At 44.5% G+C, this 23,536-nt stretch overlaps 1 protein-coding gene across 1 annotated transcript in view; it reads right to left on the bottom strand.

The window, feature by feature from the left end:
• The window catches only part of plcxd2 (phosphatidylinositol-specific phospholipase C, X domain containing 2), a 67,554-nt gene that overhangs the window by 22,848 nt on the left and 21,170 nt on the right, over positions 1 to 23,536 (bottom strand). The window contains exon 2 of the mRNA XM_068040124.1: positions 14,326 to 14,789. Coding sequence (XP_067896225.1) covers positions 14,326 to 14,789 — 464 coding nt within the window. The remainder of the gene's footprint in view (positions 1 to 14,325; positions 14,790 to 23,536) is intronic.

Raw genomic sequence — 23,536 nt, 5'->3', positions numbered from 1 at the left:
CCTTTACTTAACAAAGAACCAGAAATCTGACTGTAGAGGTTCAAACACGGAGCTGCAGGAAAGATGGGCACAGGATTGGGAGGTGACAACACATTGAAGGACTTTGGATAGGAAGGGGAATGGGAAAGTGGTTTGCAAGAACAGAGGGGTTAAGCGTGGGTTTTTTGAGAAGTGGGACGATGATGGTAGATTTGAAGAGGAGAGGGACAGTACCTGAGGAGAGTATTACGGCCACATGGTGAGGGGCGTGGGTGGTTCCCACTGTTCAACTCCCGCCTGATCATAGCAGGTGTGTTTTGTTATGAGGGTTTCACCCCTTTGTTTTTGTCAAATAAACAGACAGCGACAGGTTTTCTTGTAGATTTAAAATAGAAAATCAATTATTTATTGATCAATGCACCTTATCCTGAAATTATCACAACCACGTCCATTCACTCATTCATTCGCGCGTGCATGCACACGAACACACAAACACACGACAGATAGAGAGGAAAAGGTGTAAGGGGATTTAAAAGATAGGGGGGACACAGCAAACCTGCTGAAGTCAAGTTCTCATTGGTTGCAGGCCTGAGGTGTCTGTAGATTTTGCTCTTGGTTGAAAGTTCAGTTGAAGACAATGGATCACTTGTAATTCACTGCTGTATGTGTAAGTGTAGATATAGAATTTTACAGCAGAGCACGTCCCTTCTGGTTTGCTGGAAAACAAGCTTCTTGGATGCTGTTTTCTGAGTACCTCCCTTTCTCTCTCTCCCTCCGGGCTGTCTTTTAAGGTAGAGATCTATTACATCTCGCCTCCTGGTAGGAGATGCTTTGGTCTCTTCCCCCATTGTGATCACACAATGGCCCAGGACATGGCTACTTCACACCTACTTTGTTTCAGAAGAACTTAATCAATTTAAAAGGGTCTCTTGATGGGTCCAGAATGAGAATAATCCAGTTATGATGTTTCCACTTTACACCTTCTTTGTTTCAGAAGAGCCCATTCAATTCGGGAATATTTTAGGATGGGTGTGGGATGAGTGTAATTGACACCTCTTAGCTTTGAAGATATTCTTTTGTCCCTGTCAGACAGTTTGAATATACAAAGGCCTTTTTCTTCGTTGGCCAGCTTGGAGCACATTGTTCATTTAGACCAAGTGAATTTTTATAACTCTTCAGTTTTTGTCCATAATTTTTCATCATCATACATCTTGCACATGTGACAAGAGGGAGCTGTTAACAGGAGCAACTAACATGCAGCCAGGAAGAGAAGTTGGGTTAATAAAAACAAGAAATGCTGGAATCACTCAGCAGGTCTGGCAGCATCTGTGGAAAGAGAAGCAGAGTTAACGTTTCAGGTCAGTGACCCTTCATCGGAAGTTGGGTAGTGCTTTCAGGCATCCTGAACATACTGTATGAATGCAAGCTCTTTCCAATGGGAATGAAATGAAGCACTGAGAAGGCTCTTATCAAAGTCACAAATGACATCCTATGCCTTCTTGAACCGCTGGGTCAAAATCCTGGAATTCCCTTCCTAACAGCACATTGGGTGTACCTACCTCACATGGACTGCAGTGGTTCAATATGGCCACTCACCACCACCTTCTCAAGGGCAATTAGGGATGGGCAATAAATGCTGGCCTAGCAAGCGACACCCACATCCCAAGAATGAGCATAAAAAACCCACTGCAGTCCATGTGGGGTAGGTACACCAACAGTGCTGTTAGGAAGGGAGTTCTGGGATTTTGACCCAGTGACACTGAAGGAACAGTGATATATTTCCAAGTCAGGATGGTGTGTGGCTTGTAGAGAAAATTGCAGGTGGTGATGTTCCCATGCATCTACTGCCTTTGTCCTTCTAGTTGGTAGATGTTACGGGTTTGGAAGGTGCTGTCAAAGGGCCTTGGTGCATTGCTGCAGTGCATCTTGTAGATGGTACACACTGCTGCCACTGTGTGTCAGTGGTGTAGGGAGTGAATGTTTAAGGTGGTGGATGGGGTGCCAATGAAGTGGGCTGATTTGTGCTGGATGGTGTCGAGCTTCCCGAGTGGTGTTGTCCTGGAAGGTGATGGTGTTGGAGCAGCACCCATCCAGGCAAGTGGAGAGTATTCCATCACATTCCTGACTTGTGCCTTGTAGATGGTGGACAGGCTTTGGGGAGTCAGGAGGTGGGTTACTCGCCGCGGAATTCCCAGCCTCTGTCCTGCTCTTGTAGCCACCTTATTTATGTGGTTGGTCCAAGTCTTGCTGCATGCGGGCACACACTGCTTCATTATCTGAGGAGTTGCGAATGCAACTGAACACTGTGCAATTCTTCGTGAACATCCCCACTTTTGACCTTATGGAATGATACAGCACAGAAGGAGGCCATTCAGCCCATCATGCCTATTGATAGAGCATTCCCGATCACAGCAATGCTTTGTGTTAAAAAATGTTTCCTCAAGTTGCCTCTGGTTCTTTTGCCAATCACCTAAAATCTGTTATCGACCCTTCTGCAACTGGAAAGTTTCTCTTTATTTACTGTATCAAAGCCATTCATGATTTGGAACCCCTTCATTAGCTCTCCCTTTAACCTTCTCTGCTCTAAGGAGAACAATCCCAACGTTTCCAGACTCTCCACAGAACTGAAGTCCCTCATCCCAGGTATCATTCTAATAAATCTCTTCTGCATCCTCACTACAGTATTGATATCCTTCCTAAAGTGAGGTGCCCACAATTAAACACAATCTACTCCAGCTCAGCTCTAATCAGTGTTTTATATAGGTTTAGCATAACTTTCTTGCTTTTATACTCTGTTCCTCTCTTAATAAAGACAAGCATTCCACAAGCCTTTTTTGACAGTCTTCTCCACTTGTCCTGCCACCTTCAAAGATTTGAGTACTTACATCCTCAGCTCTCTCTGTTCCCGCACCCTCTTTAAACTTGAGCCATTTAATTCAAATTGCCTTTCCTCATTCTTCCTACCAAAATGTATTACATCACACTTCTCTGCATTAAATGTCATCTACCCTGTGACTGAATTTCATCAGTGTATCTATGGCCTCCTGGTGTCTTTTATTTTCCTCATGTTTTACTACATTTCTGAGTTCCGTGTCTGCTGCAAACTTTGTAATTTTGCTCTACATGCTAAAGCCCAGGTATTTAATATACATATATCAAGAAGAGCAGTGGTTGTACTACTGACTGCTGGAGGACATCACTGCACACTTCCCTCCAGTCTGATAAACAACTGCTCACCACCACTCTCTGCTTTCTGTCCCACAGCTAATTTTGTATCCATGCTGCCACTGTTCCTTGAATCTCATGGGCTTTTATGTCACTAACAAGTCTAAGAGTTGGTACTCTGTCCAACTTCTTTTGAAAGCACATGTATTTCCAAAACACCCACACTACCCTCATCCAACCTCTCTGTTACTTCATCAAAGAACTTCATCTCATTAGTTCAATATGATTTCTTTTTAACAAATATTTGCTGACTTTCATTATTAGCCCATACTTTTCCAAATGTCAATTAATTTTTTCCCAGATTATTGTCTCTAAAAGTTTTCCCGCCAACAACAATAGACTGATTGGCCTGCAGTTGCCGGATATGGAGGAATCATACGAACATATGAATTAGGAGCAGGAGTAGGCCACTCGGCCCCTCGAGCCTGCCCCGCCATTCAATAAGATCATGGCTGATCTGATTGTAACCTCAACTCCACATTCTTGCCTACCCCCAGTAACCTTTCACCCCCTTGCTTATCAAAAATCTATCGACCTCTGCCTTAAAAATATTCAAAGACTTTGCTTCCACCACCTTTTGAGGAAGAGAATTCCAAAGACTCACGACCCTCTGAGAGAAAATATTTCTCCTCAGCTCTATATTAAATGGGTGACCCCTTATTTTTAAACAGTGACCCCTAGTTCAAGATTCTTCCACAAGGGGAAACATCACTTCCATATTCACCCTGTCAAGACCCCTCAGGATCTTATATGTTTCAATCAAGTCACCTCTTACTCTCCTAAACTCCAGCGGATACAAGCCTAGACTGTCCAACCTTTCCTCATTAGACAACCTGCCCGTATTAATCTAGTAAACCGTCTCTGAACTGCTTCCAATGCATTTACATCCTTCCTTAAATAAGGAGATCAATACTGTACACAGTACTCCAGATGTGGTCTCACCAATTCCCTGTATAACTGAAGCATAACCTCCCTACTTGTGTATTCAATTCCTATCACAATAAATGATAACATTGTATTAGCTTTCCTAATTACTTGCTGTACCTGCATACTAACCTTTTGTGATTTATGCACTAGGAAGGTCATTGATGAAGCAGCTGAAGATGGTTGGGCTAGGACACTACCCTGAGGAACTCCTGCAGTGATGTCCTGGGCTGAGAATGATTGGCCTCCAACAACCACAACCATCTTCCTTTGTGCTAGGTATGAATCCAGCCAGTGGGGAGTTTTCCCCCTTATTCCCATTGACTTCAATTTTCAGAGAATCATTGAATGGTTACAGCACAGGAGGAGGCCATTCAGCCCATTGTGTCCATGTCGGCTCTCTGTAAGAGCAACTCACCTACTCCCAATCCCCTGCCTTTTCCCTGTAGCCCTGCAAGTTTCTTCTCTTCAGATAATTATCCCATTCTCTTTGAAGGCCTCAAATGAATCTGCCTCCCCCACACTCTCAGGCAGTGCATTCCAGATCCTAACCACTCGCTGCGTCAAAAGGTTTTTCCTCATGTCGCTGTTGCTTCTTTTGCTAATCACTCTTAATCCATGTCCTCTGGTTCTGGATCTTTCAGCCAATGGAAACAGTTTCTCCCTATCTACTCTGTCTAGACCCTATTTTGAACACCTCTATCATATCTCCTCTCAACCTTCTCTTCTCTGAGCAGAACAGCCCCAGCTTCTCCAACATATCCACATAACTGAAGTTCCTCATCCCTAGAACCAATTTTGTGAATCTATTCTGCACTCTCCCTAATGCCTTAACATCCTTCCTAAAGTGTGATGCCTGGAACTGGACACAATACTCCAGTTGAGGCCAAACCAGTGATTTTTCAGGTTCATCATAACTTCCTTGTTCTTGTACTCTATGCTGCTATTTATAAAGCCCAGGATCCCTTATCCTCGATTAACTACTTTCATAAACTGCCCGGCAGCCTTCAACGATTTCTGCACATATACCCCCAGGTCCCTCTGCTCCTGCACCCCCTTTAGAATTGTACCCTTTAATTTATATTGCCTCTCCTTGTTCTTCCAACCAAAATGAATCACTTCATAATTTTCTGCATTAGATTTCATCTGCCACATGTCCACTCATTCCACTAACCTGTCTATGTCCTCCTGATGTTTATCACTATCCACCTCACAGTTCATAATACTTTTTGAACCTGTCCCCTGTACACCCAAGTTTAGGGCATTAACACAGATCAAGAAAAGCAGGGATCCCAACACTGACCCCTGGGGAACCCCACTTCCCCCAGTCCAAAAAACAACCATTCACAACGACTCTCTGTTTCCTGTCACTCAGCCAATTTTGTATCCATGCTGCTACTGTCCCATTTATTCCATGGGCTGTAACTTTGTTGACAAGCCTGTTATGTGGCACTTTATCAAATGTCTTTTTGGAAGTCCAAGTACACCACATCAACCGTATTATCCTCATCGACCCTCTCTGTTACCTCATCAAAAAACTCAAGCAAGTTAGTTAAACACGATTTACCCTTAACAAATCAATGCTGACTTTCGTTAATTAATCCACATTTGTCCAAGTGACTATTGATTTTGTCCCTAATTATCATTTCTAAAAGCTTTCCCATCGCCAAGGTTAAACTGACTGGTCTGTAGTTGCTGGGTTTATCTTTACACTCTTATTTGAACAAGGGTGTAACATTTGCAATTCTCCAATCCTCTGGCACCACCTCTGTATTGAAGGAGGATTGGAAGATTATGGGCACCCTCACTTCCCTAAGTATCCTTGGATGCATCTCATCCACTCCTGGTGACTTAATTATAGCCAACATTCTCTTTATTAATTTGTAGCCCATCCAATGTCTCAACTAGCTCCTCTTTCACCATGACTTGGACATCTTCTTCCTTGGTAAAGACTGAAATAAAGTACTCATTTAGTACCTCAGCCATGCCCTCTGCGTCTATGCGTAAATCCTCTTTTATGTCCCTAATCGGCCCCACTCCCCCTTTTACATAAGAACATAAGAACTAGGAGCAGGCGTAGGCAATTCAGCCCCTCGAACCTGCTCCGCCATTCAATACGATCATGGCTGATCTCATCTTGGCCTCAACTCCACTTTCCTGCCCGTTCTCCATAACCCTTCAACGCATTTCCAATTAAAAATCTATCTATCTCCTCCTTAAATTTATTCAATTTCCCAGCATCCACCGCACTCTGGGGTAGAGGTTTCCACAGACTCACGACCCTTTGAGAGAAGTAATTTCTCCTCATCTCTGTTTTAAATCTGCTACCCCTTATTCTAAAACTATGACCTCTCGTTCTAGATTGCCCCACAAGTGGAAACATCCTCTCTATGTCTACTTTGTCAATCCCCTTAATCATCTTATAAACCTCAATTAGATCTCCTCTCATTCTTCTAAACTCCAGAGAGTAAAGGCCTAAACTGCTCAATCTCTCTTCATAAGACAAGCCCCTCATCCCTGGAATCAATCTAGTGAACCTCCTCTGAACTGCCTCCAATACAACTACATCCTTTCTCAAGTAAGGGGACCAAAACTGTATGCAATACTCCAGGTGCGGTCTCACTAATGCCTTGTACAGTTGCAGCAACACTTCCCTACTTTTATACTCTATTCCTTTAGCAATAAATGGCAAAATTTCATTTGCCTTCCTTATTACCTGCTGTGCCTGCATATTAGTTTTCTGTGATTCATGCACGAGGACACCCAGATCCCTCTGCACCGAAGCACTCTGAAGTTTCTCTCCATTTAGATAATAATTTGCCTTTCTATTCTTCTGACCAAAATGGATAACCTCACACTTATCCACGTTATAATCCATCTGCCAAATTTTGGCCCATTCACCTAACCTATCCATATCCATATGTAAATTTCTTATTTCTTTATTGCAACTTACTATCCCACCTATTTTAGTGTCATCTGCAAATTTGGCTCTAGTACCTTCTATCCCTGCATCCAAGTCATTAACATAGATTGTAAATAGTTGGGGCCCGAGGACCGAACCCTGGTACCCCACTAGTTACATCTTGCCAACCAGAAAAGGACCCATTTATCCCGACTCTCTGTTTTCTGTTGGTTAGCCAATCCTCTATCCAAGCTAATAAATTGCCCCTAACCCCATGTGATCTTACCTTGTGTATTAACCTTTTGTGCGGCACCTTCTGGAAGACCAGATATACTACATCTACAGGATCCCCATTATCCACTTTGCTTGTTACAGTTTCGAAGAACTCTAGCAAATTAGTCAAACACAATTTACCCTTCATAAAACCATGCTGACTCTGATGGATTGCGTTTTGATTTTCTAAATGCCCTGTTTTGACTTCCTTAATAATGGATTCTAACAATTTCCCAACGGTAGATGTTAAACTAACTGGTCTATAGTTTTCTACTTTCTGCCTCCCTCCCTTTTTGAACAAGGGTGTTAAATTAGCATTTTTCCAATCCACTGGAACTTTCACGCATCCAGGGAATTTTGGATTATTATAACCAATGGATCCACTATCTCCGCTACCACTTCCTTTAAGACCCTAGGATGTAGGCCATTAGGTCCTGGGGACTTGTCTGCCTTCAATCCCAATAGTTTGCTCAGTATTTTTTCCCCAGTGATGATGACTGTTCTAAGTTCCTCCCTTTCTATAACCTCTGCATTACCTGTTAGTATTGGGATGGTACTAGTGTCCTCCACCAGGAAAACTGAGGCAAAACACTGACTTAGTGTCTCCGCCATTTCTGTGTTCCCCACTATTAACTCCCCAATCACATCCTCCAAGGGACCAATATTCACTTTAGCTACTCTCTATGTTGGACTTGGTGCTTGGCAACGAACCAGGCCAGGTGGCAGATCTCTCAGTGGGAGAGCATTTCGGTGATAGTGATCACAACTCCCTGACCTTTACTATAGTCATGGAGCGGGACAGGAGCAGATGGGATGGGAAAATATTTAATTGGGGGAGGGGGAATTACAATGCTATTAGGCAGGAACTGGGGAGCATAAATTGGAAACAGATGTTCTCAGAGAAATGCACGACAGAAATGTGGAGGTTGTTTAGGGAGCACTTGCTGCGACTGCTGGATAGGTTTGTCCCGATGAGGCAGGGAAGGGATGGTAGGGTGAAGGAACCTTGGATGACAAGAGATGTGGAACAGCTAGTCAAGAGGAAGAAGGAAGCTTACTTAAGGTTGAGGAAGCAAGGATCAGACAGGGCTCCAGATGGTTACAAGGTAGCCAGGAAGGAACTGAAGAATGGACTTCGGAGAGCGAGAAGGGGACATGAAAAAGTCTTGGCGGGTAGGATTAAGGAAAATCCCAAGGCGTTCTACACTTATGTGAGGAACAAGAGGATGGCCAGAGTGAGGGTAGGGCCGATCAGGGATAGTGGAGGGAACTTGTGCCTGGAGTCGGAGGAGGTAGGGGAGGTCCTAAATGAATACTTTGCTTCAGTATTCATTAGTGAGAAGGACCTGGTCGTTTGTGAGGACAGCGTGGAACAGGCGGATATGCTCAAACAGGTTGAGGTTAAGAGGGAGGATGTGCTGGAAATTTTGAAAGATATGAGGACAGATAAGTCCCCGGGGCCAGACGGGATATACCCAAGGATATTACGGGAAGCGAGGGAAGAGATTGCTGCGCCTATGGTGATGATCTTTGCGTCTTCACTGTCCACTGGAGTAGTACCGGATGATTGGAGGGTGGCAAATGTTGTTCCCTTGTTCAAGAAAGGGAATAGGGATAACCCTGGGAATTATAGACCAGTCAGTCTTACGTCGGTAGTGGGCAAATTATTGGAGAGGATTCTGAGAGACAGGATTTATGATTATTTGGATAAGCATGGTTTGATTAGAGACAGTCAGCATGGCTTTGTGAGGGGCAGGTCATGCCTCACAAGCTTTATTGAATTCTTTGAAGATGTAACAAAACACATTGATGAAGGAAGAGCAGTGGATGTGCTGTATATGGATTTTAGCAAGGCGTTTGATAAGGTTCCCCATGGTAGGCTCATTCAGAACGTAAGGAGGCATGGGATTCAGGGAAAGTTGGCTGTCTGGATACAAAATTGGCTAGCCCATAGAAGTCAGAGCGTGGTAGTAGATGGAAAGTATTCAGCATGGAGCTCGGTGACTAGTGGTGTTCCACAAGGATCTGTTCTGGGACCTCTGCTCTTTGTGATTTTTATAAATGACTTGGATGAGGAAGTGGAAGGCTGGGTTAGCAAGTTTGCCGATGACACGAAGGTTGCTGGAGTTGTGGATAGTGTGGAAGGCTGTTGTAGGTTGCAACGGGACATTGACAGGATGCAGAGCTGGGCTGAGAAGTGGAAGATGGAGTTCAACCTGGAAAAGTGTGAAGTGATTAATTTTGGAAGGTCGAATTTGAATGCAGAATACAGGCTTAAAGACAGGATTCTTGGTAGTGTGGAGGAACAGAGGGATCTTGGGGTCCATGTCCATAGATCGCTCAAAGTTGCCACCCAAGTTGATGGGGTTGTTAAGAAGGCGTATGGTGTGTTGGCTTTCATTACAGGGGGATTGAGTTTAAGAGCTGCGAGGTTATGCTGCAGCTCTATAAGGCCCTGGTTCGACCACACTTGGAATATTGTGTTCAGTTCTGGTCGCCTCATTATAGGAAGGATGTGGAAGCTTTAGAGAGGGTGCAGAGGAGATTTACCAGGACGCTGCCTGGACTGGAAGGCATGTCTTATGAAGAAAGATTGAGGCAGCTAGGGCTTTTCTCATTGGAGCGAAGAAGAATGAGAGGTGACTTGATAGAGGAGTACAAGATGATGAGAGGCATAGATAGAGTGGATAGCCAGAGACGTTTTCCCAGGGCGGAAAGGGCCATCACCAGGGGGCATAATTTTAAGGTGATTTGAGGAAGGTTTCGGGGAGATGTCAGAGGTAGGTTCTTTACACAGAGAGTGGTGGGTGCGTGGAATGCACTGCCAGTGGTGGTGGTAGAAGCAGATACGTTAGGGGCATTTAAGCGACTCTTGGATAGGTACATGGATGATAGTAGAATGAAGGGTAGGTAGTTAGTTTGATCTTAGAGTAGGTTAAAGGTTCGGCACAACATCGTGGGCCGAAGGGCCTGTACTGTGCTGTACTGTTCTATGTTCTTATATACTTATAGAAGCTTTTGCTAACCGTTTTTATATTTTGCTCTTTTTATTACTTTTTTAGTAACACTTTGTTGATCTTTAAAAGTTTCCCAATGTTCCAGCCTGCCACTGGCCTTTGCAATATGGTATGCCTTAATTTTTGTCTTTATGTTATCCTTAACTTTCTTGCTTAGCCATGGATGTTTATTCCCCCTCTTACAATCTTTCTTCTTCTCTGGAATATATTTCAGTTGGGAGGAACTGAATATCTCCTTAAACATCTGCCACTGCTCATCAACTAACTTTTAGTCTTCCTGCCCAGTCCACTAGGGCCAAATCTGTCCTCATGCCTATGTAATTACCTTTGTTTAACTCCAGAGCGCCAGTGTGGGACTCCAGTTTCTCGCCCTCAAACTGAATTTGAAATTCTAGCATGCTATGATCACTCTTCCCAAGAGGATCCTTAACTATGAGATCATTAATTAATCCCACCTCATTACATAATACCAAATCTAGAATAGCCTGGTTGGTTCCACAACATATTGCTCCAAAAACAATCTCTAATACATTCAATGAACTCTCCCTCGAGGCTACCCTTGCCAATTTGATCAATCCAGTCTATATGCATATTAAAATCACCCATGATTATTGCCGTACCACCTTTTACCACCCTTCTGCTATTCATATGCCTGTAGAAGACTTTTAGATTTCATTTTCTGTTACCTGCAAGTCTCTTCTCATGCTCTCTCTTCGCTTCTCTTTTTTGTTTTTTCACTTCCCCTCTGAACCTTCTAAATTCAGCTTGATTTTCAATTGTATTATCCTCTTGATAGCTGTCATACGCATCCTTTTTCTGCTTCATCTTACTCGCTATCTATTTCATCATCCAGGGAGCTCAGAATCTGTATGTCCAACCTTTCCCCCTTGTGGGAATGTTCCTTGACTGTAGCTGAGCTATCTTCTCTTTCAATCAGCCCATTGTTCAGTTACAGTCTGCCTGCATCCTTCTTTGATTGCAATTTACCTGGGACTGAACCATTCTCACCCCATTAGAGTTGTCCCTCTCCCAATTAATTATCTTTACCCTGGATTGCTCCTTGTTTTTTTTCAATAGCTAACCTAAACCTAAATGTTCACCTAAATGTTCCCCTACTGACATTGATCCACTTGATCCACCTCATTCTCCAGAACTAGGTCCAGAAATGCCTCCTTCCTCATTGGACTGGAAACATACTGATATAGAAAATTCTCCTGAACACACTCTAGAAATTCTTGCCCCTCTCTGACATTTAAACTATTGCTCTCCTGATTTTACTAAGGCTCCTTGATGCCATAACCGGTCAAATGCTGCCTTAATGTCAAGGGCAGTCATTCTCAACTCACCTCTGGAGTTCAGCTTTTTTGTCCATGTTTGGACCAAGGCTGTAATGACGTCAGGAGGTGAGTGGCCCTGGCGGAACCCAAACTGAGCATCACTGAGCAGGTTATTGGTAACTGCCATTTGATAGCACAGTCAATGACACCTTCCATCACTTTGCTGATGACCAAGAGTAGACTGATGGGACGGTAATTGGCTGGATTGAATTTGTCCTGCATTTTGTGCACAGGACATACTTGGGCAATTTTCCACATTGCCGGGTAGATGCCAGTATTGTATTTGTACTGGAACAGCTTGGCTGGGGGCGCGGCAAGTTCTGGAGCACAGGTCTTCAGTACAATTGCCAGATGTTGTCCGGGCCCATAGCCTTTGCAGTATCTAGTGTCTGCAGCCATTTCTTTATATCAAGTGGAGTGAATCGGATTATCTGAAGACTGACATCTGTGATGCTGGGGCCCTCAGGAGGAGGCCGAGATGGATCATCAAGTTGGCACTTCTGGCTGAAAAGTGTTGCAAATGCTTCAGCCTTATCTTTTGCACTGATGTGCTGGGCTCCCCCATCATTGAGAATGGGGATATTTGTGGAGTCACCTCCTCCTGTTAGTTGTTTAATTGTCCACCACCATTCACGACTGGATGCGGCAGGACTGCAGAGCTTAGATCTGATCCGTTGGTTATGGGATTGCTTAGTTCTGTCCATCACATGCTGCTTACGCAGTTTGGCATACAAGTAGTCCTGGGTTGTAGCTTCACCAGGTTGATACCACATTTTGAGGTACACCAGGTGCTGCTCCTGGCATGCTCTCCTGCACTTTTCATTGAACAAGGGTTGATTCCCCGGTTTGATATTAATGGTAGAGTGGGAGATATGTCAGACCATGATGTTACAGATAGTGGTTGAATACCATTCTGCAGCTACTGATGATCCACAGCACCTCATGGATGCCAAGTTTTGCATTGCTAGATCTGTTTGAAATCGATCCCATTTAACACGGTGGTAGTGCCACCCAACACGATGGTGGGTACCCTCAGTTTTAAGAAGGCACTTTGTCTTCACAAGGACTGTGTGGTGGTCACTCCTACCAATACTATCATGGACAGATGCACTTGTGACAGGTAGATTGGTGAGGACGAGGTCAAATCATTTTCCCTCATGTCAGTTCTCTCACCACCTGCCACAGACCCAGTCTAGCAGCTATGTCCTTTCGGACTCGGCCAGCTCGTTCAGTAGTGGTGCTACCGAGCCTCTCTTGGTGATGGACATTGAAGTCCCCCACCCAGAGTACATTCTGCACCCTTGCCACCCTCAGTGCTTCCTCCAAGTGGTGTTCAACATGGAGGAGTACTGAGTCATCAGCTGAGGGAGGGCCGTAGGTGGTAATCAGCAGGAGGTTTCCTTGCCCATGTTTGACCTGATGCCATGAAACTCCGTGGGGTCCGGAGTCAATGTTGAGAACTCCCATGGCCACTCCCTCTTGATTGTATACCACTGTGCCACCACCTCTGCTGGGTCTGTCCTGCCGGTAGGACAGGACATACCCGGGGATGGTGATGTCAGTGTCTGGGACATTGTCTGTCAGGTACGATTCCGTGAGTATGACTATGTCAGGCTGCTGCTTGACTAGTCTGTGGGACAGCTCTCCCAACTTTGGCACAAGTCCCCAGATGTTAGTGAGGAGGACTTTGCAGGGTTGACTGGGTAGGACGTGCCTTTGACGATGCTGGGTGGTCATCCAGTTATTTTCATATTTGAGATTTCTGTCATAATTTGCTACAAGTGAGTGGCTTGCTAGGCCATTTCAGAGGGCAGTTAAAAGTCAACCACATCGTGGTGGGTCTGGAGTTACATGTAGGCCAGCCCAGTTAAGGACGGCAGATTTCCTTCCCTAAAGGACTTTAGTGAATCAGATGGGCTTTTAAGAACAACCTGCTATTTTATGGTCACCATTACTCAGACTAGCTTTTCATTCCAGATTGATTAGTTGACTGAATTTAAATTCCCCAGCTGCCATGGTGGGATTGGAACTCATGTCTGCAGATCATTAGTCCCGGCTTCTTGATTATTAGTCCAGTAACTGTGCTACTGAACCCCCTCCTATGCTGTTATGTTACGACATTATTGTGGCAGCACATTACTGTCATATTACAATACTGTAATTGGGCGGCACAGTGGCGCAGTGGTTAGCACCGCAGCCTCACAGCTCCAGCGACCCAGGTTCAATTCCGGGTACTGCCTGTGCGGAGTTTGCAAGTTCTCCCTGTGATTGTGTGGGTTTTCTCCGGGTGCTCCGGTTTCCTCCCACAGCCAAAGATTTGCAGGTTGATAGGTAAATTGGCCATTGTAAATTGCCCCTCGTGTAGGCAGGTGGTAGGGGAATTGAGGGAAGGTGGGGATGTGGTAGGAATATGGGATTAGTGTAGGATTAGTATAAATGGCTGGTTGATGGTCAGCACAGACTCGGTGGGCTGAAGGGCCTGTTTCAATGCTGTGTCAATAAATAAATTGCTAGATTATTAGTGTGCCACTTTAACTAGATTAATCTGTTACTGTGTTGCATTACTGTGTGTTTTTATGTACTACACTGATATGTTACTGCATAGCTACATAGATAGCTGTAGGTTTTAATACAATATTGGATTGGAATGAAAGCTAGATGCACTAACCTGGTACTTGTGCTCCCATAAATATTGGAGTGTTACTTCCTCAACTAAGTTGGCTCTGCAGAGTTTGGATCCAAAGGTCTTCTGAAGCATTTGGATAAGGTATTCATGGTTTGAGTCCTGCATTTCATAATAGTGATTGAAATCCAGAAAGATCACCTCTTTGCTGTGAGCTTTCAAGAAATTGTTAATTTCTACGAGACCATCATAAACTTTACTGCCAAACAAGCCGTGTATGAAATAAAGCTCGCCATCTTCTCCAGGTTTTGTGGAAACTCGAAGATCAAAATAGCGTATGCCAGCTTCAAGCTGCTCCCTGAACGTCAAGCTTTGTGTCACCGACCATTTCTTCATCATTTTCTTCCAGAAAGATCGGAAAATTCCAGCCAGGTGCCTTACGACGACTGACTGATCTGGGCCAACGGGAGATTTTTCATCTATCCAAAAACTGAAGGAATCGTGAGATCCTGGAAAGAAAACAAAGGGAGCAGGAGACATTTTGATTACTATTCTCAAAACACTTCACTTGCTCTCACCCTAAATAGTACTTCTGTTTTCATGGTGTACTTGCACACACATTAGCAACTTGTGGATGATAAACAAGAGAACCCCCTCTCCCCACCTGCGTCCCAAAACCCCATCATCTCCCACAGAAACACAAGATGGAGGCGCAGTTGGGACATTACAGAAACATATGCTACAGTGCCCTCATGTGGTCAGAGCATTGTGACTTTGGGGAAGGAGCAACTTACAATAGTAAACATTGACAGGAAAGTGCGACCAAAAATTATCAGCAGGAAATAAGGATTGTGGCAATTTCTATGCTGTATCTGTCCAGTGCTGTATTAATTCAGTGATACTGCACTCCTGACTAAGCATCTCGCTAGATCACAGAATGGTTCCAGCATGGAAGGAAGCTGTTCGGCCCATCAGGCCTATGCCAGAAAATATCCAGCTGGCCTGCCGCATCTGTGGCTTGCGTACCTAAAATCCAGCTCAACAGCTAGGAGCGTGAGTCAAATAAGAGGAGCAAAGAAAGAGTATGAGAAGGGACTAGCAGCTAACATAAAAGGGAATCTGTAAGTCCTCTATAGGCATATAAATAGTAAAAGAGTAGTAAAAGGAGGAGTGGGGCCGATTAGTGACCTAACAGGGGATTTACACATGGAGGCAGAAAGCATGACTGAGGTACCAGTCTTTACCAAGAAGATGTTGCCCAAGTCGTGGTGAAAGAGGAGGCAGTTGAGACACTGGATGGGCTAAAAATTGATAAAGAGGAGGTATTAGATAGGCTGGCTGTACTTAAAGTTGATAAGGCACCAGGACCAGATGAGATACATCCAAGGATACTGAGGGAAATAAGGGTGGCCATAATCTTCCAATCCTCCTTCGATACAGGTATGGTGCCAGAGGACTGGAGAATTGCAAATGTGTCACCATTCCTATGAATCTCTGTCCTGCACTCCTGTCCTGCAAGGACCAGAAGCAGGAGTGCAGTCTTGCTGTATGTGCCCTGTGCAAAGAACTTTTGCAGCTTGGGGATTCCAGGTAAAAGGATTGCAGGCCCATTTCACCACACAATGTAATGTTATTCTAGCTTCCCACTGGCATAAACTAGGCAGTCGCATTCAGCTGCAAGTCACCCAGAGCATGTTCAGGTAATAAAGATTATCCCAAAGAGGGAGATCCACAATCTCTGGGTTTCACACATGCAACAGTATAACTGCTGCCTGTTGCAAGATCAACTTTAAGAAGTTCTCAGATACTGCACTCAGTTATCACTGAAAGTGGCAACGCAGGTGGATGAGGTAGTCAAGAAGGCATACGGCATGCTTGCCTTCATCGGTCAGGGCATAGAGTATAAAAATTGGCAAGTCATGCTGCAGCTGTACAGAACTTTAGTTAGGCCACACTTAGAATATTGCGTACAATTCTGGTCGCCACACTACCAGAAGGATGTGGAGGCTTTGGAGAGGGTACAGAGGAGGTTTACCAGGATGTTGCCTGGTCTGGAGGACATTAGCTATGAGGAGAGGTTGGATAAACTCGGATTGTTTTCACTGGAATGATGGAGGTGGAGGGGCGACATGATAGAGGTTTACAAAGTTATAAGTGGCATGGACAGAGTGGATAGTCAGAAGGGTGGAAGAGTCAGTTACAGTTCTAATTAAGCAAGGTTCAGCTGTGTCTCTGAGTCATAAGGTTTTGGGTTCAGGTGCCACTCCAAGGCTGAAGCACAGAAATCAAGGCTGACACTCCAGTGCAGTACTGAGGGAGTGCTGCACTGTTGGAGGTGCTGCCTTTTGGATGAGACATTAAACTGAGGCTCCTTTGCTGCTTGGGTGGATGTAAAAGATCCCTGGCACTATTTTGAAGAGCAGGGGAGTTCTCCCCGGTGTCCTGACCAATATTTATCCCTCAATCAACATCAGAGAAACAGATTATCACATTGCTGGTTGTGGGAGCTGGCTGTGCGCAACTTGGCTGCTGCATTTGCTACAACAGTGACTACACTTCAAAAGTACTTCATTGGGTGTAAAACGCTGGTGGTTGTGAAAAACACTATATAAATGCCAGCCGTTTTAAATTAATGTATGAAGATGGAAAATATGGAAGAACAATCTGTAGTGTAAATGGTCTCGTACAAAAGCAACCTTAGAAGGCAGCAACTGTCAAAGGAGTGCAACTTTGAGTGATGAGAAAATAAAACCCTTGCAGTTTGTTAGAAGGCCTGTGTTAGTTCATTAATTTCACTCCTTGAATGTTTTATTCAGTAACTGCCCTGCAGTCTGATGAAATGACTGGCAGATGTCACAGTCACGTAGCCTGTACTTTTCAGGTCTAAAATATCGAGGCAGTTTGCAGCTTATGGCAAGTTCACTTTGGGAAATAAAACTGACAGACACAGCGAAGGTTAATCATCTTCTGGTGCCTCCCACTCTTGGGAACTATTGAATGAATCTCATATGACGAGTAGTTTGAACTCATTTAATATGTGAGTTGTATTATTGTGAAATCTACATATTGAAACACAACCTGACCTCAGGGGGATTAAGGTGTGTGAAGTTTGTCTGTGTAACATAGGAACACAGGAGTAGTCCATTCATCCCATCAATCCTGCCCGACCATTCAATACGAAGATCAATAACTGGACTGGAAAGAAGCGTAAAGCATGACAACTTAGAACCTTCTTCATGTTAGCTGAGAATGTGTTTGGCTATCATGGAACATTAAAGTTTAACAGGTATTCAGCTGATGATGAGCAGAGGTCTGCGTACCTGCACCGCTATACAATCCAGGTCAGAGAGCGAGGCACCAGCCAGCAGTATAACTCAGGTCCATTGACTCCCATGTCACATTGTGCAAAGAGGCATTTGGTATTTTTTTATCAGCGCGTATTGTCAATAGCATACCTCAATCTCCAATAGATTGATATAAGAAACAATCTAGGGTAAGAAGCGGAGGAATGACCGAAAAACGTTACATTCATGCCTATCCAATTGAAGGTAGAGAACCTCCTGCAATGGGGCGGCGCAGTGGCGCAGTGGTTAGCACTGCAGCCTCACAGCTCCTGCAACCCGGGTTCAATTCTGGGTACTGCCTGTGTGGAGTTTGCAAGTTCTCCCTGTGTCTGCGTGGGTTTTCTCCGGGTGCTCCGGTTTCCTCCCACAAGCCAAAAGACTTGCAGGTTGGTAGGTAAATTGGCCATTATAAATTGCCGGTAGGTGGTAGGGAAATATAGGGACAGGTGGGGATGTGGTAGGAATATGGGATTAGTGTAGGATTAGTATAAACGGGTGGCTGATGGTCGGCACAGACTCGGTGGGCCGAAGGGCCTGTTTCAGTGCTGTATCTCTAAAACTAAATGGCTTCTCTTCCTGCATCTGCTCCATTACCCCAATAATGTGTCCTTGCTTTAGCCTCTCTCCATCTACATGCTGCCCCTTGGTGACATCATCCATAGACACGGGGTCAGCTTCCACATTTATGCTGGTATCAGCCAGTTCTATTTCTCTCGACCCCTCCACCACCTCTAATTTGTCACACTGCTTGCCCACGATGAGTCACAATTCCTTTCAGCTTAACCTCTGGAGACACTGTTGCTGTCTAATAAGTTCTGTTAATGGATGCTAAATACCTAGTAGTTGAAGGTAATAGGGTGAATAGGTGTTGCGTGTTGATTAATTAATTGTACTCAGATGTGTATATAAAGAGCCAGCCAACACTGGCTGGGTGTTGTCAGGAATGGAGAAGTAAGCTCTGTGGCAAGCAACAAACAGTCTCCACCAAAGCATCCTAGTCTCAGTATCTTCTTCACAAGACTTGGAAGTTTCTCTAACAGACACTGTCTTTGCCACAATTCTGTTCACTTGCCAAAAATGTCATACTCTCCCCAGCCACTGTCTGAGGTTGAATCAGATTGCTAGAAACACTGATCTTCAGCACAGTGGGAAGAGAAGACAAGGGAGCAGAAACAAAGCCAATCCAATCACACAGTTCCCTCTGCCTCCAAGAATGAAGAGTAACACATAAAGGAAGGGCTTGCTTTAAGACCAAGACTATCCAGAGAGTGATGCCCATCACAGTCAGAGGTTGTTACCATTGCATTATCAGACCTTGGTATCTTTGATAAGGCAACCCACTGGAGCCATAACCTTTGAATCACAGGACTAAATGCAAACTCATGCTCACACCACTTATTAATCTTATTGCCCAGAATATCAACAAACCTGGCATTCATGTAGTGCCTTTAACATGTGAAAATGTCCCAAAGCTCCACACAGGAGCACAATCAAACAAAAATTCACACAATCCAAAGTTGGAGATATTAGGACAGGTGAGCAAACGCTTGATCAAAGAGATAGGTTTTAAGGAGGGTCTCAAAGGAGGAAAGGTTTAGGGAGGGAATTCCAAAGCTTAGGCCCCACACAGTTGAAGGCATGGCTGACAATGGTGGGGCAAAGGAAGAGGGAGATGCGCAAGAGAGCTGAATTGGAGGAGCACAGAGCTCTCAGAGGGTTGTGGGACTGGAAGAGGTTACAGAAATAGCGAGGGGCTGAGAAGACCATGGAGGGATTTGAACACAAGGATGAGAGTTTCAAATTGAAGGCATTGCCAGACTGGAAGCCCATGCAGGTCAGTGAGCAAACTGGTGATGGATGAACAGGACTTGGTGTGGGATAGGGCATGGGCAACAGAGTTTTGGACATTTATGGAAAATGGAAGATGGGAGGCTGGCTACAAGAGCATTGGAATAGCCTTCTGCCATCTGCTAATAGTGATAATCAATACAGCATATAGAATAACCCATCCTGAATACCTCACATCTCACTGTATAACACTGACACAACTAATTCACATATTGGTAAAACAAAATACTTTAGAGAAGAATAAAACTGTAAATAAGCTACGCTAATGAAGAATCTAACCAACAGAATACAGGATGGAAATGTGTGATAAATGAAGTGTACAGATTACACATAGCACAGGAGTGACAGTATATCAAGAACATCAAGTGCAAACTGAACATAAAATGGCACGGTTGTCAAACAGGTTTAAGAAAGTGACTCAGGCAGAAGGAGCAGGGCACGAGGTACAACTCAATCTAATTAACTTCCAAGGTAAAACTGAGGCCAGTGAAAGATGGCACAGAAAACAAATCTGCAGCTCCTGGCTTAACAATCCATCTTACCAGATGATCATGGCCAATCATATACTTCAACACCGTTTTCTTGCACTATCCCTGTGTTTTTAATATGTAGAAATTTAATGATCTCCATCTTGAACATAATCAACAACTGAGCCTCCACAGCCCTCTGGGGCAGAGAATTCCACAGATTCACCACCCTCTGAGTGAAGAAATTCCTCATCTCAGTCATAAATGACCTGCCCCTCATTCTGAGACTGTGTCCCCTGGTTCTAGACTCCCCAGCCAGGGGAAACATCCTTCCTGCATCTACCCTGTTGGGCCCTTTAAGAATTTTATATGTTGGAATGAGATCACCTCTCATTCTTAACACCAGAGAATAAAGGCCCAGTCTATTTAATCCTTCCTCATCGGACAATTCCTCCATCCCAGGAATTAGTTTGGTGAACCTTTGTTTCACTCCCTCTATGGCATGTATATCTTTCCTTGGGTAAGGAGACCAAAACTGCACACAATACTCCAGGTGTGGTCTCACCAAGGCTCTCTATATTGCAGTAAGTCATCTTTACTCACTACTCATCCTCTTGTAATAAAGGCCAATGTAACATTTACCTTAATTGCTTGCTGTACCTGCATGTTAGCTTTCAGTGACTCATGAACAAGGACACCCAGGTCCCTCTGAAGTTCAACACTTACCAGCCCCTCTCAATTTAAGAAATACTCTTTGTTTTTCCTACAAAAGTGGATAACCTCACATTTCTCCACATTGTATTCCATCTGCTAAACTTTTGCCTACTCCCTTAGCCTCTTCAAATCCCCTTAAAGCGTCTTTGCTTCCTCCTCACAACTCACATTTCCACCTAGTTTTGTGTGGTCTGCAAATTTGGAAATATTACATTTAATCCTCACATCCAAATCATTGATATAGATTGTGAAAGCTGGGGCCCAAGCACTGATCCTTGCGATACCCCACTTGTCACAGCCTGCCAACCTGAAAATGGCCCATTTATTCCAACTCTCTGTTTTCTGTCGGTTAACCAATTCTCAATCCATCACATACATCAGACCTCTTGCAGGTTTGATGAAAGGTCACTGACCTGAAAAGTTAACTCTGTTTCTCTCTCCACAGATGCTGCCTGACCTGCTGAGTATTTCCAGCACTTTCTGTTTTTATTCCAATTCACACCGTGTCTACTGATTGAATGAGATCAGTTAGCCTTGTTGTGCTGAGGATCTCAGAGCAGATGGTTGCTGCTTTAATGAGACCACTTAATGTAGGATTCCGGTAATCTCATTTTGAATCGGTTCTGACAACACCATATGTGTCATCGGCAGAAATCGTTTCAATTTGACCGTCCATGAGAAATAGAACAATTAAGATGCACATCCGAGCAAGGTGGGACAATTTCTCACTGCTCGAATAACGTTTAAATCCACGTTGTATACAAAAGATTAACAGTTGCAACATTCATTTTAGGTGATACATTTTTAATTAAGCAGATGAACTTTGTAATAATTCTATGGGTGCCACTCCTTGGCAGCAACAGTCTCACTCAGCAGAAGGAAGGGGACTGAGGATCTATAAAATTCAGCTGGAGGGAGTACCTGAGGGCATTCGATTCACCAGACAGTATGTATACTAAATGTGCAGATCCATACAGTACAGAGACACATCAATGGAAGTAGTGATGCAGTTAATGAGGCAATAACATAGTGAACAAAGCACGGGCATTCATTTATGGAGACAAAGAAAAAAACAGAAGTTATATTAAATTTCGACACAACTTTGGTTAAACCATACTTGGTTGGGAGGGGACAGGAGGCACTGGAGGGCCAGGTTGGTCTGGGGCGAGCATGGAGGAGGCTGATAGCCTCATTGGGACTGCCGGCGGTGGGGGTGGGGGGATGGTGGTGCTAGGATGGCCAAATGCAGGAGATGCCCAGGCAGGAACGCAGGAGCAAGGGAGTAGGTGTAAAGGCAGGAACCTCCTGGATCTCACCAGCCCGGCCTCGATATAGCTGCTGGGTTTCCCTCACGTCCGGGGCAGGTTTGGGTCAGGATTCTGATTTTCAAGACTTTCGGCAGCATATATATGCATGACAACTGGATTGGACTTGATTTCTGATTGGTCCCTTTGGAGGACAACACCACCCCCAGTTTGTCTGGACTGTGTAATATGAACTTGTCTGCTGCAGAGTAATTTAAGGTCTCAACGATGTGTAATTTGATTTTAGCATTGTCAAGCTGGCTCCACATTATACAGTATTAGCCGAGAGCTGCCCACAACCTAGTATTACAGACTAGCACAATCCCAGGTCCAGGACTATGTGCTGACTGTGCTATAAGCTTGGGGCAGCTGCTGCAAAGGCTCATTGGGGAAGGGCCACAGTGTAAAGTCTACCCACCATAGTATGCCAAGGGTCTGGAACCTGTATAAAACCCCTCAGACTGTATGTACCATAATAAGTTTTGCTATGTAATACCAATGTACATTTCATATAAAATGGACTGGCGAGAGCTGTGAGAAACCTCATGTTACTGTATCGAAGAACTCTGACCTCTACTATACCTTCCGAAATGTTACATTAGAATTGTTTGAACTGTTTTGTAGTATTTTTGCAAATTTCTTTCAATAAAGTATATTTTTGGAAAACAATTAACCCACTGCTTTCAGAGAACACACAGTGTTCACACGCCCGAGTTCAGAGAACACACAGTGTTCACACTCCCGACTTCAGAGAAGACACAGTGTTCACACTCCCGAGTTCAGGGACCACACAGTGTTCACACTCCCGAGTTCAGGGAACACACGGTGTTCACACTCCCGAGTTCAGCGAACACACAGTGTTCACACTCCCGAATTCAGAGAAGACACAGTGTTCACACTCCCGAGTTCAGGGACCACACAGTGTTCACACTCCCGAGTTCAGCGAACACACAGTATTCACACGCCCGAGTTCAGAGAACACACAGTGTTCACACTCCCGACTTCAGAGAAGACACAGTGTTCACACTCCCGAGTTCAGGGACCACACAGTGTTCACACTCCCGAGTTCAGGGAACACACGGTGTTCACACTCCCGAGTTCAGCGAACACACAGTGTTCACACTCCCGAATTCAGAGAAGACACAGTGTTCACACTCCCGAGTTCAGGGACCACACAGTGTTCACACTCCCGAGTTCAGCGAACACACAGTATTCACACGCCCGAGTTCAGAGAACACACAGTGTTCACACTCCCGACTTCAGAGAAGACACAGTGTTCACACTCCCGAGTTCAGAGAACAGACAGTGTTCACACTCCCGAGTTCAGGGAACACACAGTGTTCACACTCCCGAGTTCAGGGAACACACAGTGTTCACACTCCCGAATTCAGAGAACACACAGTATTCACACTCCGGGGTTCAGGGAACACACAGTGTTCACACTCCCGTGTTCAGGGAACACACAGTGTTCACACTCCCGTGTTCAGGGAACACACAGTGTTCACACTCCCGACTTCAGAGAACACACAGTGTTCACACTCCCGAGTTCAGAGAACACACAGTGTTCACACTCCCGAGT

The sequence above is a fragment of the Heterodontus francisci genome, chromosome 10 (genome assembly GCF_036365525.1).
Source record: "Heterodontus francisci isolate sHetFra1 chromosome 10, sHetFra1.hap1, whole genome shotgun sequence".
Taxonomy (NCBI): Eukaryota; Metazoa; Chordata; class Chondrichthyes; order Heterodontiformes; family Heterodontidae; genus Heterodontus; species Heterodontus francisci.
The sequence above is the reverse complement of the archived record's forward strand: the minus strand, read 5'-3'. Positions and strand labels throughout refer to the sequence as shown.